The sequence below is a fragment of the Doryrhamphus excisus genome, linkage group LG9, assembly GCF_037039965.1.
Source record: "Doryrhamphus excisus strain RoL-2023G ecotype Guam linkage group LG9, RoL_Dexc_Guam_v1.1, whole genome shotgun sequence".
In the NCBI taxonomy this organism is placed as follows: Eukaryota; Metazoa; Chordata; class Actinopteri; order Syngnathiformes; family Syngnathidae; genus Doryrhamphus; species Doryrhamphus excisus.
This window is the reverse complement of record NC_136365.1, coordinates 7,816,488-7,833,940: the sequence shown is the minus strand read 5'-3', so window position 1 is coordinate 7,833,940 and position 17,453 is coordinate 7,816,488. Positions and strand designations below refer to the sequence as shown.

General features: G+C 40.6%; 1 protein-coding gene across 3 annotated transcripts in view; it reads right to left on the bottom strand.

The window, feature by feature from the left end:
• LOC131134126 (alpha-1,6-mannosylglycoprotein 6-beta-N-acetylglucosaminyltransferase B-like) overlaps positions 1-15,422 on the bottom strand; it is a 77,020-nt gene extending 61,598 nt beyond the window's left edge. Inside the window, exons 1-3 of one of the 3 annotated variants that reach the window (XM_058079008.2) lie at positions 15,087-15,422; positions 14,893-15,013; positions 6,082-6,194 (exon numbers count right to left, since the gene is read on the bottom strand). In XM_058079008.2, coding sequence (XP_057934991.2) covers positions 6,082-6,194; positions 14,893-14,963 — 184 coding nt within the window. In that variant the 5' untranslated portion in view covers positions 14,964-15,013; positions 15,087-15,422. Of the gene's footprint in view, positions 1-6,081; positions 6,195-14,892 lie in introns of all 3 variants that reach the window. The other 2 variants (XM_058079019.2, XM_058079026.2) reach the window with 2 other exon arrangements.
• Between the last annotated feature and the right edge of the window lie 2,031 nt (positions 15,423-17,453).

Sequence of the window (17,453 nt, the reverse complement as noted above, 5' to 3'; positions counted from 1 at the left end):
TACTCCGGTTTCCTCCCATATTCCAAAAACATGCATGTGAGTGTGAATGGTTGTTTGTCTATATGTGCCCTGTGATTGGTTGGCTACCAGTCCAGAGTGTACCCCGCCCTTCGCCCCAAATCAGCTGGGATAGGCTACAGCTTACCCCCGCAACCCTAATGAGGATAAGCAGAAAATGGATGGATGGATGTTTTCCAAGTCTCAGTAAATGGTACACAACCGGTAAGAGTGGAAGAAATTGGTGGACCATTGCACGAGTGATGCACCTACGATACCAGTCATGGGGAAAGAAGAATGTAATGATGAGAGGTGCGGTGTTGTTTCTTCCATACAGTGGGAAGCAAGTATCAATGGCGTTGATGTCTACCTGGTTCTCATTTGTTGTGGTCTGCCCTGTGAGAATCACATTGTTCATTCGTGCATCACCATGCATCCATTAATTTTGATGCTGCTTATCCCAAGACTGGTCACCAGCCAATCACAGGGCACATAGAGACAAACAACCATTCACACTCGCATTCATAACTACAGTGTGCAAGGCATTATCTTCTAATAGTGCCTTGATAATGACCCTGTAGAACTTTGACATCATTGCATAACGCTCTATTTTCTTCCACAGGGGTTTTAACCTACTTGAGAGCAGTACACAAGGCAGCATTATGTACCAAGAGTGGCGTGTTTTCATCCTGTATAATGTTGATATCATTGCATAACGCTCTATTTTTTTCCATAGGGTTTTTAACCTACTTAAAGGCAGCACTCACATTTTGGTATTCCTTGATATCGTCTCTATTCAACATGGCTCCATTAAACACAGTTAAAGTAGACACCATTAACATATACAATTATGACTACTATGTATATATGGCCGTTGTGCAATGACCACCATGCACCTCAAAAGCTGTTCATGTATGTTTAAAAGGCTTAAGTGTAGCAGAATGGATACTTACTGGCAGTTCATGTTCCTCTCAGCTTGTAATAAGTAAGGTAAAAATCATATTATCACTCGGCTCACCTTGTAACCAAAGCTTTAAAGCTTATGAATCTAAAGAATGCTACAATCACTGTTAACTGAAAAATGTCAGATGTGCCAATCTGCAGCAAGCAGGCCAATTTACTTTAAATTGTGGGATATGATTTTTTCTGTTTCAATGCAGAAGAACCCACAGCTCAGCTCATTTCATTAGCATAGCTGCTATTGTTAGACAGCATTTTAATCACAACTCATTAGCAGTTTCTATTAGCCAGCAGTCATTCCAAAGCTGATGTACGGCTCATAAAGGACCATGTTGACATTTATGATAAGCGATCACAGTGCAGAGACAACGCAAAGTATTTTTACAGTCACTGAAATCTCCCCTGAATACCTCCATTAGGTTGTAGTCATTCAAATATGGGGTAGAATTGGAAATGATTATTCTCTGGACAACACTCAGCTATCTCAAGCCACTGTGTGTGAGGGGAACACTTCCTAAAATAGTGTGTAATTAATATCATTTTACATTACGATTACCATTGAATGCATCTACTGTATTTATTAATCCATCCATAATACACATTCTTGCAAAAGAGAACACATTTATTCGACACACAGTAAACCATCAGATCTTATTTGGCAACGTTGTCCATAATCACAAACCTACAATGACTGTTACGCACACATGCATGCACACGCACACACGCAATGAGAGAAAGAAACACCCTTCGGGCTACGAGTGCAAGGATAAAGTGCACTCCCAGAGTGACTGGCGATGCACCTTACACCAGCGACGTGTAGATTGTCATGCCACATTTGTTCTACATGAAGTGATGGGGAGGAAACATAACTGCAGGGAATTTGTGATAGAGATGAACTGCCAGCTAGGAAAAAAAACAAAAGACATGAAAGCAGGCTGCAGATTATGGCTGTATGATGTGCTTGACGTGTAACTGCATGGCAACCTTCTGGGAAAACTAACCTAAACATTGAGTGTAAACTTTTGGTAGGGGTCCTCTTAGGACATAAATCAGCATGGCTGTGGGGGACTCGGGATGAGTCTTCCTCTGATTAATGTGGCGAAAGCAAAAACACACACACACACGACAAAGTTAATGCAATTCTGGTCTAAGCAGGTCAACGTGTACAAACGCAATGTTCACCTCTTTTATAAAAAGGGACAGGGTTTTCAGTCTAACTAGTATATAGACAGAATCTATATTTCAGTCTATATGCCATTAGACTGGCAGAAATCATAATGATATTATTTCCCATCAGGGAGTTATAAAGCCCTAGGTCTTCCATCTAGAATAAACAGTGTTGTAAGAGTCAAGCTGAGGCTAAAAAGGCATTTTGTTATTGTTACAATCTGACTGCATAGTGTGAGTAACCTCCATAGGGAGAGTCTTTGATCAAGCTAACATCTCCCTTGTGTCACATTCATCCGAATCTGGAGATCAGTTGTATCTTTTGTGCGGGCTTCTTTTCATCTGTGGACTTTGTGGAAAATCAAATTATCTTCCTTAAATCACAGATCACACAATCACACAAAAAACATTGAACAATTTGTTTTACACTTGCACCTTTCTTCCCCACACCTCTGTCATCTCACGCCCATTGATGAGTTTGAGAGTTAGTGAGGAGAGACGAGGATTTGAGAAGATAGAAGCCAATAATCCAGGAAAGAGGGAGGTGGCAATGGAATTCAACTAATACCCAACTGCTCGGCTTTACAGAGCAGCTACCGCTATAAGCCACAAATGTGGATCTTATTGTGCACACAGCAGGTTAAAACCTAAAGTAAAAATGTCTCAAACATATCATCCTTGGTGCACACGCTCAAACATCCACGGTGATGCACAATGGTGAGTACTTCTACAATCCACACAGTGTATAGCAAGTAGGGAAAAGCCACACTAAATTTCAGAGTTTGAACCATCACGTGAGATGTCAGAACATTTTGCAAACCCACAAGACCTTGTAGGAAAGCATGCCACTGTGGCAGTAAGTCAATCCACATTTGTTCTGCTAATATTGTCAATAGTAGCTAGCCTAGTGCTGGAGGCTAATGCAGTGTGCAACAATAAATTCTGTAATTGGAGCATCACTGCAAATCAGAATATGGCTTTTCATGCCAAATTGCTTCTATAGACAATAATGGTTGTCTCTTGTCTTCAGCTCTGTGCCATGTGCAAAGAGCAATGTATAGATGTAGCTATCACTGCCAGTAAAACATACACTCCTCAAAACATAATAATAGTGAATGTTGGTAATGTTTTACTTTCCTAACGGTTGTAGACATGAATTGTTAGCAAAACACATTCCTGTCACTCATCTTTCTAACCTACATCGGTCAGTTTCAGTAAGTAAATCTATAGTAAAGGGGTTCTTGAAGTTTCAGATAATTTCATTTCCAACACACAGCAGTATGAGAAAAATTACTATTTCCAGTCTATTTTTATCTGCTTTGAAAAATTGCTTACGTTACTAAGGTGCGTACTTGACCCATGCAGAGGACAAAGAAGGAAACGGATGTCTGAAGATGCGAAGAAATTGAAGGGGCTATAAAAAGTGACAAGGCAATGAAAGGGAATGAAAATAAAAGTAAAAAAATGTGGCAACACCGTGACGTTTATCCATTGGAACGCCGTACTTACATATCACAATAGCAGTCCTCCCCTGCGCTCATCGTGCCATGAAGTCCATTGCGGAAATGGCTTTTTTTCCCCATTTACTTGTTTGTTCATTTATTATTGCGTGACTAAATTACGAGGCTTAAGTTTTTATTTTACTACCTTGATTTTGGCTGTTATTTGCTTTTAAATAATTGTCTCTTTTTATTATATCATTGACGGTTGCTAAATTCTATGCTTATTAGTAGTACAACATGTACTGTGTATAATGGACGCGGCATAATCTAGTTGAAATGCTATTGAATCAACGAACCGAAATATGAATGGATGCTGTAATAATGAGCTAATAGGACCACTATCAGATCATTAAACATGATAAGGCTGGCAGTTTATCTGGGATGTACACAATCGGGGGGTAAAAAAAAAAAAAACAGTGTAAGAACTGAAATATCTCGAGGGCTTATACCAAAAAAAGACAAACATAAGTCATAAATCAGTCAAATTAAGGAGCTTAGTCGTGAAAAACTGTATAATCTCTTCTGCATTACATGGCAGATGTGGCAAACATAACATGCAAACACAGTACATGTGTGTGAGACACTGCAGGTGGTGAGCGGGAGAGCTTAATGAAAGGACCAGTTGTTTTGCTCGGCTGATTTGCAGTGAGCAGATGGATCGGCCTCTGGGTCTCACCGGTCTCAATCTTGTCCCACATTGCTGCCACCACCCCCTTTAACAGCATTTTTCTGCCAACTCATCACAAATGCGAATAAACATACATGGAGCGGCCAGGGAGCCACACAAAATAGTGCGGTACCACTGCACAGTAAGGATGAATAAAAAGGGAGAAACTGCAGGAAATATGAACCACCCCATGCACATTATCCTACAATAGACTATCTATTGTCCATTTACTAGCAAACGGTAAAACCAGTGGACAATTTACAATTTTAATGAGCTTGCTCCAAATTTCTTCCCAGCATGGCATAACAGTTGATTAAATAAGAATACCCGGCACATACAGCACATTCTTATCCTCAATTTACACAAATATGTCCTACAAATTGTCAGGAAAACAGTAATCACTCCTCATGTTTCATTATGTTTCATGTACAGTATATAGACATAGAACTAGGATTTTTAATAAAGCTCTTGTAAATCTGGAATTGTCATCCATGAAACAAACATAACCTCCAAACATGTACCATTCTATCATGTTGAGGCATACGTATAATTAAAAATGTACTGGATGAAATAAAAAAGTTAATATTCAGTAACTGGGAGAATTCCATATATCCACCCACCCATTTTCTATACTTATGATCATAATGTATGATTGCAGGTGAGCTAGAGCTTATCCTAGGATACACCATGATTGGTCACTAGTCAAGCACAGAGCACTAATAGAAAAACAAACAAACCAACTAGCCCAACATGAATGTTTTTGGAATGTGGGAGGAAGCCGGAGTACAGGAGAATACTTAATCTTGGGAGAGTTCCATCTTAAAAGGAGAGCTATTATGCTTATTTACGGCCCTATGTATTGAGATGTGGGATATATGTATTGAGCAGCTACACATGATGACCCAAACAGAAAGTTTTGTACATCTTCCAGAATCTGCACCTATTCCAGCTAAATTTCCTTGGATTTCTGAAAACTGTTTTCATTTATTGGTTAAATGGTTAAACCCGACGCCTCAAAAATGTGCAGCACAGCAATTGAAAGTACCGTAGCTTTCGTTCACTGGCTAATGCTCTTCGATTCAACTATAAATCAGAGGATTTATGTGGTCTGGTTCAAGCCGAGCATGTGCATGGCTGGACTGCCTGATGCAACACTGCTACACGTGTCGGTCTACTTGGAAATAAATCACTACTTTTCGGGTAATTAGTGTTTTTCTGGAAAATGTCTTTCATGTTTTTGGTTGTTTCTCGCTACATACCAAGCATTGAGTAAACTAGCATCATTGCCAGAGAAAACAAAGGAATCTGTCCGTGCGGAATTAAAATCTATTTGCTTTTGCGATGTTTCCTTTTTGGGGGGATACATTAATGGTTGACTTACTACAGAGGGGAAAGGCGTTTCTGCCACATCTCAATGAATGCAGACAATCAAACACTGGCTTCCAATCCCTTCATCGCGCTCATCCAATCAGTCACAACTCAGCCATGATGCATTCACAGCCTTACTGAAAGTCAGCTATTTTTAACTCTTTTCAAAAATCTGACTCGGGTATTTGAGGATTGCAAAAGGAGCCCCAATGAGGCTGAAGAGTCATGTGAGGTTGTGGGTTGCCAATCACTGGTCAGTTGTCCTTGCAAGATATGGTATTTTTTTGCCATTATGAGTCTCAACAGTGGCACCACACATTATATCTCTTGAGCACAGACACTTGTTGATAGACGTGTGAGCTACAGGGAACACACACACACACAAAAATGCAGTATTACACAAAAACCACATATAGGTACCTTCTGTACGGATGGTGAAGGGGGAGTCCCCCAGTCTCTTGGCTGAGAATTGCCCCCCCAGAGATGTCATTAGAAAGCACAGACTGAAGAAGCCTATTCCCACCACAAATATCCTGCAACACAGACGGGGGAGGGAAGTGTTAAAAGGGATGAAACGGAGTTAGTCATATTTTATGTGATAGTCGAAGAGGAAATTATGTTGCGGTAAGCGGCATCTTCTAAGAACAAGAAGTCAAGCATTGAGGCAGACAAATGCTATGTGCAAGTTGTGGGAAATTGAACAAACAGGCAAATTATTAGGGGTTAGGTTTCTAAGTCGACAGCACTAAAACGTGATGCTTTCCTGCAAAAAAAAAAAAAACATGCACAGTTACAGTATGAACTTCTCACCGATCTCTTTGTACTGTCAACTTTGTGTCGAAATTAATGTAAAACGTTTGACCCCTCCACTACTTTCCATTTTGACCACTTTTTTGATAGAGTAAATGATGCCAGTGCTAAAGGTAGATTTACATGTTTAAGAATATATTGTGATGTATGTGGCACTTTCAATTACTTTCACAAATACTATCATTATTTTTGGCCAAATTTAATGATACTGTATAATGACATTACCATTACTGTTGAAATCCTAGTTGTATTCTTTCAAGGTGCTGTCATTGTCCTTGGCACAATAATGTATTTTTATATTGTCATGCTGGTACCACCATTATTGTTGACCCATTGTGATGTTGTATTTTGTTGGCAAAAAAATATATATATATCCTCAGTAATTCCTACAAACTATTCCAAGGCAGAAGCCAGAGCTTATTTCGAATATAAGACTGGAACCAGAATTCCACAAGCCCTGTAACACAATCTCTGCAGGATCATATGTGCATTGCATGACATACACAATTAGTAAAACAAAGCTATAGGCTCACTGGCTTTTGTGCATAAATGTATATTTCATCTGGCTTTGTAGCACACAGCTGGGAGGTAAAATGCCCCTAAATCTCAGTAGGATAAAATGAGTGTGCATTTGTGTGTGTGTTCTCCCTTGTTAATACAGCCAAGAGGGATTCAGATGTTTGACTTAAATGGGACCTATTATGTTTTTTCCACTTTTCTGACCTATAAATGTTTTTAGAATGTTGTATTCTTGTGTTAAGTGATGCCAAAAGAAAATGAAGTTTGAGCATTTGGAAGTGAGCCCTGAAAGAAGTTTGGTATCGCTCAAAACGCTCTGCTTCACAGGGTGTTGTAAAATGTTGATGTCACAGAAGTGCGGGCTTCCTTATATGGGTGTGCACTGTAGGACAGATATGCTCTCTGCCCTCCCCCAAGCTCTGCTTCCCCCGCCCTCCCAATTGCTAACAACATAAACACAAGCAGTTTTGTGTTTTGTTAGCAATTTCTTTAAACTTCCTAACAACGTGACCATCAGGCGCAAGCGGTTGGGGTTCCTGATTCCCTACCAGTAAAAGAGAAATATTTTAATCTGTGGTATTTCACATTGGACTGCTTTGTGAACTTGGACAATATGTAGCTGTTGGTGAAGCACGACGCCTTTCCAACATTACTTGGTTGTGTCAAAGAGTCAGAAGAGCAAGCAGTAAGTAACAATTTATCAGTGTCCTAACTGTGTTTATTTTGTGTAAGTAATGGAACAAAAGCGGCTATACATGTAGCATTATAGAGTGTGCATCCAGGGAGTGAGGTTGCTCATTTCCCACAACAATCAGTGGTTATACCAAATTTTTTAAACACTGATAGCTCCAAAAAAAACATGCAATGACAACATTACACGTTACCGATGCTGTAGAAAACCTAACGCTAAAATGCTAAAGCAATTTACCATTGAGAGATGTCTACAAGTAACCCCTATTCTTGAGAAACTTGGTACTGTCCAGTCTCTACTGGGTAGAATAAATTAAAACAAAATCCAAAGAAATACAGCTGGAATTGGTGCAGATTCTGGAAGATATAGAAAGCTTTCTGAACTGGTTACCATTTATAAGACATTGTGTAGAAATCACGCTAAAAGTGTGCGTATGCCCAAAAGCTGAAAATGCTGTATGCCTCAAAATATTCAGATTTCAACATTGTACTCCAACATTGTATTGTCCGTTTTTATCCACCTATTGTGTTGCTGTTTGTGTGTGTGTGATTCTTTTGATGATGATGATGATGATGATGATGTAATAAGGCCTATGAGCTTTGCAGACACCAGCAGACCTGGAATACGGCTGTTGTTAAGTGTGTTGCTAGGTTACTAGCTGAATGTACATGGCTGTATATTGCATAAATATCACAGTGTTGATAACCGCCATGTTCTTTTTAAAACAACTGGTTCCGTTTTAAGCCCCAGCCCATCCACTACGTGGGACATATTGCGTGAGTATTTCTTGCACTTTCTTAACAATAAGGTTGCGTCTATTTGAGCTAATATACGGCCTCCCACTTAATTTGTCCACCTCGACACCATGCTCTAAAGTTTCAATCAATTTGAACCCGTGTCGCTGGCTTTTAATTACAAAGGCAGTCGACAGACTTAAGACCTTTTCCTTTCTCATTGACCCTGTCCCTCCTCGATTTTTTAAGGCTGTGTGGGCAACTATTGACCCCCTGTGTTTGGAATATCATCAACAGGAGCCTGTCTGGTATTGTGCCATCCGTTTGTAAAAATAAAGGCTGCTGTTGAGCATTATTCATTCATTCATTCATTTTCTACCACTTTTTCCTCACAAGGGTCGCGGGGGGTGCTGGAGCCTTTCCCAGCTGTCTTCGAGCGAGAGGCGGGGTACACTCTGGACTGGTTGCCAGCCAATCACAGGGCACAAATAGACAAACAACCATTCACACTCACATTCATACCTATGGACAATTTGGAGTCGGCAATTAACCTAGCATGTTTTTGGAATGTGGGAGGAAACCGGAGTACCCGCAGAAAACCCACGCATGCACGGGGAGAACATGCAAACTCCACACAGAGATGGCCGAGGGTGGAATTGAACCCTGGTCTCCTAGCTGTGAGGTCTGCGCGCTAACCACTAGACCTGTTGAGCATTCGCTTAAAAAAATCCTTCCATTTTATCAAATTATAGTCCTATTTTGAAACTCCCATTTTTGTCAAAGATTTTAGAAAAAAAAATACTTGTACAGATAAATCCTTTTTTTAAAAGCATTTTTTTATTTTAGACAATTTACAGCCAAGTTACAGAGCCCTCTATGGTGCAAGTCTGATAGTCTGCACTTTTAAAGGTTTTTAATGACACATTTTAAATGACTGATGGTTCAGCCATTTTAGTGCTTTTAGACCTGACTGCAGCATTCGGCACAGTGAATGACACCATGTGTTTATCTTGTTTGGAAAACTGCGTGGGTGTCAAGGAGGCTGCCCTTGAGTGGTTTAGGTCTTACCGGTCAGGGAGATGCCTTACTGTGGGACTTGGCTCCACCTCAACCACCGCCCACCCTGTATTTGGAGTCCCCCAGGGACCAATTCCTGGGCCCTGTTTGCGCTGTACCTTGTTCCATTTGTGTGTGATATTTTACAACTCACAAAAATGACCAATCCCCCCCCTGACACCCCTTCTCAAGGGCTGCATCCTGTAGACTTACTAACCTCTGCATTCATTTTCCAATGTTAGTTGCAGTACTCATATGCATGTTACATGTGCAGTGCTGTTTACACTGGGAATAAATGTAAATTCTATCGGAGCAGTTTGTGCTTTACCGCTATTACTATATTGGTTTTGATGTGTTGTCAAATATGCTTGTAAACTAAGACCTCTCTTTGACCAAAGAGTTTACACAGTTCAGAGTTAAGGCATTCATGGTAAGCCCGAGGTGAAGATCAAAATAGAGTACAGTTGGACAATGGCCACAATCTTAACATACTGATTTAGCATGTCATCATTTTGCCGCTGTTGCTATTGGAAACAAATTGAACAGTTTTGTGGGCAGACAATCAAATCAACAGAGGATGGGTATGCTAGGTGCGGACAGACAACGCAGGGAAACCATCAAAAGTTCCATCAGTGTCAACAACCATCTGAGCAGCTGGCATAAGTTCTTTCTTCTCCATTTATGCCTCATGCATCCCCATCTGTTAACTACATCCTGGGAATGAACCAGAATAACTCGTCACCATCAAGAACAGCAATTATGATTGAAGGAGTATTTATCATTAGCGTAAGATGTTGATATACTGTATATATGCCTGCAGGGATTACGTGTTTACTGGAGGACAGTTCCATCTGGTCTGTAGAAAAAATAAATAAATAAAACTTTATTATGGAAACTACTGCCTTCTATTGCTTGTTTTTAATTATCACTAATTATGACAGTTAAATACAACTACTGAACGAGAATCATCTGTATGTTAAAGGGGACCTATTCTTTTTTGCACACTTTTCTGACCTATGAATGTCGTTAGAATGTTGTATTCTCATGTTAAAAAAATGCCAAAGTTTCAGATAATGAGGTTTGCGTACCTCCTGCGTACCTGAGGGGCGGACCTCCTTATATGGTGCATATTTAGGAAGCACTTTGGGCGTGTGACCAATCGCGGGCTCAGAGAGGACTGTGGGTGGAATGAAATAAAGCAGACTGTTTTGGCAGGAAGCACAAAACCAGCTGGAATAGGTGCAGATTCTGCAAAATCTAAAATTTTTGTGCGAGTTATTGTGTGTAGCTGCTCTACAACTCAATACAAAGGGTAAAAAAAATGAGCATAATACAACCTCTTTCATCTTGTACTTTTAGTTTTAGTTTAGCAATTAATCGAGAGGGTTTGGGTATGGTAAAATGCAATGTGCCACAAGAGCTCAACACTGGGATCGATAGAAAGCGTAAAGAGGCAGAATATCTGTTCATTTCATGTGGGTGCTGCTTTGAAGCTGTCCTCGGGCGATAGTCATCCCGTTTTATTATTATTATTTAGCTCTTCTGCAAAGTGCAGTTCGGTTGGTGATGTGGGAGGATTAGGCCTTGGCTCGCCTGCCTGACGGTCCTTTAACAAGCTTAACGTAAATGCCCGGCTTCCTTTAATTGGATCAGGAGAGGTGATCTGCTATCACCAAGTTGGCATCCTCAAACATATAGACTTATCTGATTTCTCCTATTGCTTGATTTGGAAATGAGATGAGTTAAGCCAGCTATGGAGGAGTGACAGAGGAGGTGTTATTGGTTTGTGTTCTCCAAGAAAGTTTTCCTGGCGCCAGTACTGGCCTTCTGGCAGTTTTTGGATATTAGTACAGAATTATAGACCACTAAGATTGGTGATCTGGGGGTCGCCATGGAAACAACAGACTGCATTCATTTAATGTGATGATGTGAGTGACTGATGCACACACTTTCCGGCAATAGTGTACAGCACTAATGCTTTACTAACAAAAAGTCCAATAACTTTAGCTGGTGTTAGGCTGCAAATGTCATACCTGTTGTCAGGCTTGGGTTTGGGACCTCCTTCTTCCCACCTGTGTCTACGCAGGTGTTCCTCATACTTGCCTCTTATTTAAACCCTCTGGTCCTTCTGTTAGTTGCAATTTTGTACTTGCAACTGCCGATATATCGGGCCAATTACGACATATGACAGATTCAGAAATATAAATATAAACGAAAATATACCCGATGTTATCTGATATACAGTAAAGCGCCGCAACTCTCTCACAGTGTCTGTCTAGGCTGCCCACTCCTTGCTGCACGGCCCCTCCCCCTCGAAGCTCTCACTCCGAGCCCTGTGTCTGTCTGTCACTCACTCACTCAGTCAGTCCGGTCGGCTTCGGAGGCGAAATGCGAAAGAAACTGCATTTTTTTTTACCCCACGGAAAGCTGTGAAACACTTTAGTGGCACTTTAGTGCCACGCTGTCAAGGAGAATATTCAGCTTTTAGAGAACATATTGCAGCGCTTCAATGTCGTATAACTTGCATCTCTGTGAGTTGCAAAATATATGCAACTGTTAATTCACACAACCAGACTTATACAGTGTTTTAAAGTAAAGTTAAGTGAATATATGTATATATACAACTATAAACAGCCTACCACTTCTTTTCATACATTCATAAGTTAATGTCTTCATTAAAATAAGAAAAAGAAAAATTAGAAAAATCACAGTATCAATATTGGCCGATACTGGCTTTAGAATGCCAAATCCCATCTGTCGATCAACTCTGCAGCATTCAGAACAAGCATGTTTGCCGTGTGTCTTTGTGAGAGTGATATAAGTTTTGCACCCTGCAAAACATGCCCAAAAAATATCTCACCGGGGTAGAGCTTTAAAAAGCTGTAGATTGGTGTGGCATTTGGGGGTCGAGCACTTGGCATCGTGTGGTGCATTTCGAGGCTTGCAATCCCGGTCCCGGTCCGGACCAAAGTGTGGGCATGATTTGCAGATGAGAACTCCCTCAGTACGAATTTGGGAGCATGCATACACTGTGTAGAACTCTTAGTGCAGGAGGAATTTCCATTGTGTGCAGGGCTGCATCTGGCAACAGACGAAGTGTGTCGCGCGTGTCCTCTGCAACCACTTCTGAAGGGTTGGGTCTGTTGCATCTGCGGTTCAGAAGGCAGCGGATGCAGCTGGAGGGGCCCAGCAGAGACGGACAAACCTGAGAAAACTATTGATAAATACAGAACCTGAGTTCTGGCTACCAGCATTTTGTTCTGATAGCCATCTTTGTTTGGCTATCATAATGAACAGCTCTTGGCCCTTTTCATTTGGTAAAAGTAGCTCTCACAAGAAAAAAACTATGGTGACTCCTAATATAGTCAGTAGTACATGTAAACATTTGCATCTATGTGATGGATATTGGTATCAGTATGAGCCAATTTCACTCATGGATGATTGGGATTGGCACCATAAAACCCTGATTGGAACATCCCTACTGAAAACTGTATCTTTGCCTTTGTGTCTTCATCTTTAGGACAAGCCTCGGCAGCAAATGCCAAAAAGCCATGTAATTTTGCATGTATAAAAGAAGGCTGTAGGTGCATCATCTGACTGTTTTCTACAAAAGTAGTAAAAATGTGTACAAACACCGCTTCATGTTTCTTTATATGAGCACAAGCCATGCTCAGCCACATGTTGATAATGGAACTAGCCATGCAGCAACTGCACCGTCAGGGGCTGTTTCATGACACGCTCCGTGGACACTGAACCCAACTTTAATTCCTCTAGTGGGGGGGGGGGGGGGGTCTGTGAATGTCGACACCGCAAGACCAAAAATAAATTTTAATTGTAACAAATCTTGCAAATTGCAAGTATGCACACAAACCCCAAAAGCAATTAGCATGATAAAAATGATGCAAGTTCTCAAAACAAAACAGAGTTTTCCAACACTTGGCCGTAATATTTTGCATTATATGGCAACTGATTTATGCCGAGCTAGTCTATATCTACAAGGTGACTGAAAAGTACCTTCCTATTTTAAAATACTTATTTATTCCTTGTGATATTTTTTGTTCCGTGATGTATGGAAATTTAATTTCTGTTTGTTTTCTTTTCAGATCAACTATATTGTTGATGTATAAATATTTTTAAAAGATTGATATTTACTCTCAGCATGATACCAAAACCAACCACATCATTGATATAGACAGGATTTGCGCTGTATCTCCCTCATGCCTGCATGCAGGAGGGAGGAGGGGCGGAACAGAAGCCCAGAGGCTAGCAAACAGGCAACCGCATCTGCAGTGGAAATAGTCGGCAAGGAGTAAGCAGTAACTCAATAATATGAAGGTACTTCGAACCCAGACCTCACCTTAAAACTTGGCACAAACTCCAATATGAGAAATGTGTGCTACAGTATTCTGCCGTGCTCCTGTTGCATTGCTCATGAAAGAAAAAGCAACCTTATCACATTTTCTATTCGCTTATTGGTTGCCAGCCAATCACAGGGCACATACAGACAAACAACCATTCACACTCGCATTCATACCTATGGACAATTTGGAGTCACCAATTAACCTAGCATGTTTTTGGAATGTGGGAGGAAACCGGAGTACCCGGAGAAAACCCACTCCTACCTGTGTAACATGGCCATATTAAAAAGTAGCCCACAAGTGTGAGCACCCCAGTACTCATATAGGATACAAGTACAAACTATTATTTATGTATTGACCACAATTAGTAGGAAATAAAACATTAAATATCAATATCAAACATCATAAATATGACACTTTAATTTGAAAAATAGGGTGCCAGAATCACCCGTCTGCACTGTTGACACTTGAATTATATTACTGACAGTAAATTTAAGCGGCAAGACACACCGGTGGCAGTCCACCTCTAATGCAGCCCACCACCACAGCTTCAAAAAAAATCCTTGGGGAAACCCTGTTAAATTACAGCATTTCTCACATGCAGTTGTTTTGGGGGGTTTATGTGAAATTTTGGCATTTTTTTTGTATATCTTTGTGATTTGGCAGCATTGATGTGACTGTAGCAATTTTAATTTGCAGCATTTGTATTAGTGTGTTATATTAGGGTTTTTGGTTGTTTTTGTTTGAATCGCTGTTCCTTCCTATCCGCCACTGTAGAAATCAAGTGACATATGGGTGGGGGAAAATAAATTGCCCTTTTGTTTTCCAGAAGCCCCCATGCTCGTCACACACCTAATTGGAATCAATTGCTTGATTGGTGTCAAGACTGGAGCAGGGATCCGTCTAATACTTGGGAGTGCCCTCAAGGCAATGCCATTCATGGGGGTGCTTGCCTCCTTGTAAACTCAATTAGAACGTACTAATATGACAACAAGCATTTCTACAGTTCAATGTGGTGACAGGAGTGTAAGGGAAACCATCAATTGAAGCAATTAACTCCTACCTGAACGGCTTGAACGTCACTAGCCATCTTCTGCTGACCATTATTTTGCCGTCGCTGCTGACAGTCATCATTTTCCAAAACGGGCGAACCCTGACATTGGCGCGATGCTCCCATCCTGGAACTTGTGTTGAGCAAACATGTTGTCAGCGTTCCATTCGGTGTGGAGGATGAAGTCAAGTGGGATTGTCACTCACTCCCAAAGTTGTAGCCACAGTCTCCTGTGTCCGTCTAGTTTATAAATCACGAAGCGAAACACCGAGTCCGAAGGTGTGACCACGCCGCAGGTTGTTTCCGCCTTACAAGTTCTTTGATGGCGTCGTCAAGCATGGGCAGGGAGAAACCGTGGCGATGTCAAGCCGCGGAGGAGTCCACTCACAGCTTAAATAAGATGGTTTTAACTTCCCACCGGAGCCAGCCTGCGTGTGCCTACACGTACTTGCGCCCGGGCAATTCATTCCATCCAATGCGTCAAGCTAGAATTTTTACAACACCTCTTAACCGGTAATACTTTTAAAATAACTACCGCGTTATACACGTGTGGCACCACATTTCACAAGATTGAGAAACAAAAACAAAAATGACGAAATCACACATTACAGCCCTTGAAACCATGCAACGATATAACATTATACAATGCTTTTATTTTGGGAGACAGTGATGTTTCCATTCCGGTGTCATGTAGTTTCCGGTTAACTTGACAGTAATGGAGAGCTCCGGCTGATTGAAAGCCCTTGCAGCAAGCAGCATTAGGCTCTGCACATAACTTAAATCAACAACTCTCTGTGGAATTCAGAGTAAAAACATGAACATTATTTATTTAATATAACGCAAAGTCATAAAGAATAAAGAAAAAAAACATTTTACTATATATTTCTGTGATTTATTAGTAATAATTTGAAACGTTGCAATAGATAATATTCATACATGTTATCTGAACCTTTTTAGGCGAAAAGATGGATGTCGAGCCAGACAACAATAAATAAATTAATTGCATTCTTAACCTTTTGAAATGAATTCATGCCTTTTCAATGCCTAACCCTTCCTACTGATTAACAGCTCCAGATTCCATTTCCTATAATGCACTATAAACAAAAGGCAACAGGCAAGTGAAAAGCTTTTTTTTCTGCGTCGAAAATATTTCAGCACCATGGAGAACGACTTGTAGCAAGGCTACAACAGCGGCACCCAGAGGACATGAGTGCCACCTTGGTGGTGACAGCACTGGAATGTATGGAAAGCATGTGGCGCAATGACGACAAGGAGCAGTTCATGTTTACATGAATAGTAAAATGTAAAATAACACACAGCAATAGGAATGCAGAATGCAATGGCGAGAATGCAGATATACAAAACTGCAGGGCACCTGAATGGAAATGAGCGTTAAATTGCTGACAACTTCCTCTATGCATGCTTGCCCTGTCAGGGTTTGATTGACAGTACAGCGCTCACGTAAGCTGAAAGGGTAAGAGTGGGAAGAGTTCTGCTCCATCAGCAGCAATCCACTGAGTAAACATTTGGTTTTGTGGAGGCTATAATTTCCACACACATCACTAATTCCAAAAGAACACAAGGATAAGATTCAGCATTTACAGTACAGTATGCTTAATATCAGTATTTTCAGCAAAGCACAACACAATATCATTCTAATCGACTAATTCGTGTAGAACTACACCATGATCATGTATGACGTGTTCATCACGTCAAAGCACCTGATCTAATCTAATTTTCTCCTGCAGTGAAGAGGAACCAAAGAAAAGGGACTCAGCAAGAAGTGGAGGAAATAAGACAAATCAGACAGACACTAATGTATCACGATTTTGGTACATTTAGGGGGTTTAAGCCTTTTTAACCAAGCCTGGAGTGTAACCAGTAGTAAGAAGCTCCAGGACTCAGTTGTGAAATGTCCACCGTACACAGTGAAATCTCGGAATTTCATCCAAGTGTTTTTGAGCACATCAAAGGATGAACTCGCATCAACTGTCCAAGATTTGCTTTTTCATTGACTTTTTGGCAGTGATTAGATTCTTCAACATGCTTGCTATTTAACCTTATGATGGTCACATAAACAGTTTGTGGTTGTTTTTCCTCTCTTGGGAGCTTTTAATAATCATATTCACATCCATGGTGATGGGGTTTCCTTTCCTTGATGCAGTTCCACCAGAATAGCCTGCATTATGTTTAGGAGACACAATGATATTGAAAAAGTTCATTGTGAGACGAGGCATAAATGGTGTCCTTGCAGGATGCACCCGCATGTTCATCTCCTGCACCTACTGCAATTAGTTCTTGAGCGAGTGGAGCGTTTACGGACTAAAGTTGCATTTTTAATTAATTAGGGGGAGCCTTCGTAAACACAAAATGTAACACTGTAACCCGAGGACCACCTATATCATGTTATTTTTTATAACAGCTTCTTAACTAAGTTGCAAAGTCCTTCTAAATAATAGAGGTAATGGCTGAGGGTTAACAGTATGAAAAAACAAAAAAAGTCAAATCAATGGATGACAGAAAAAAACACAAACAGACTGAGTCGTCTTTAACAAATACGGGAAATGGCTTGG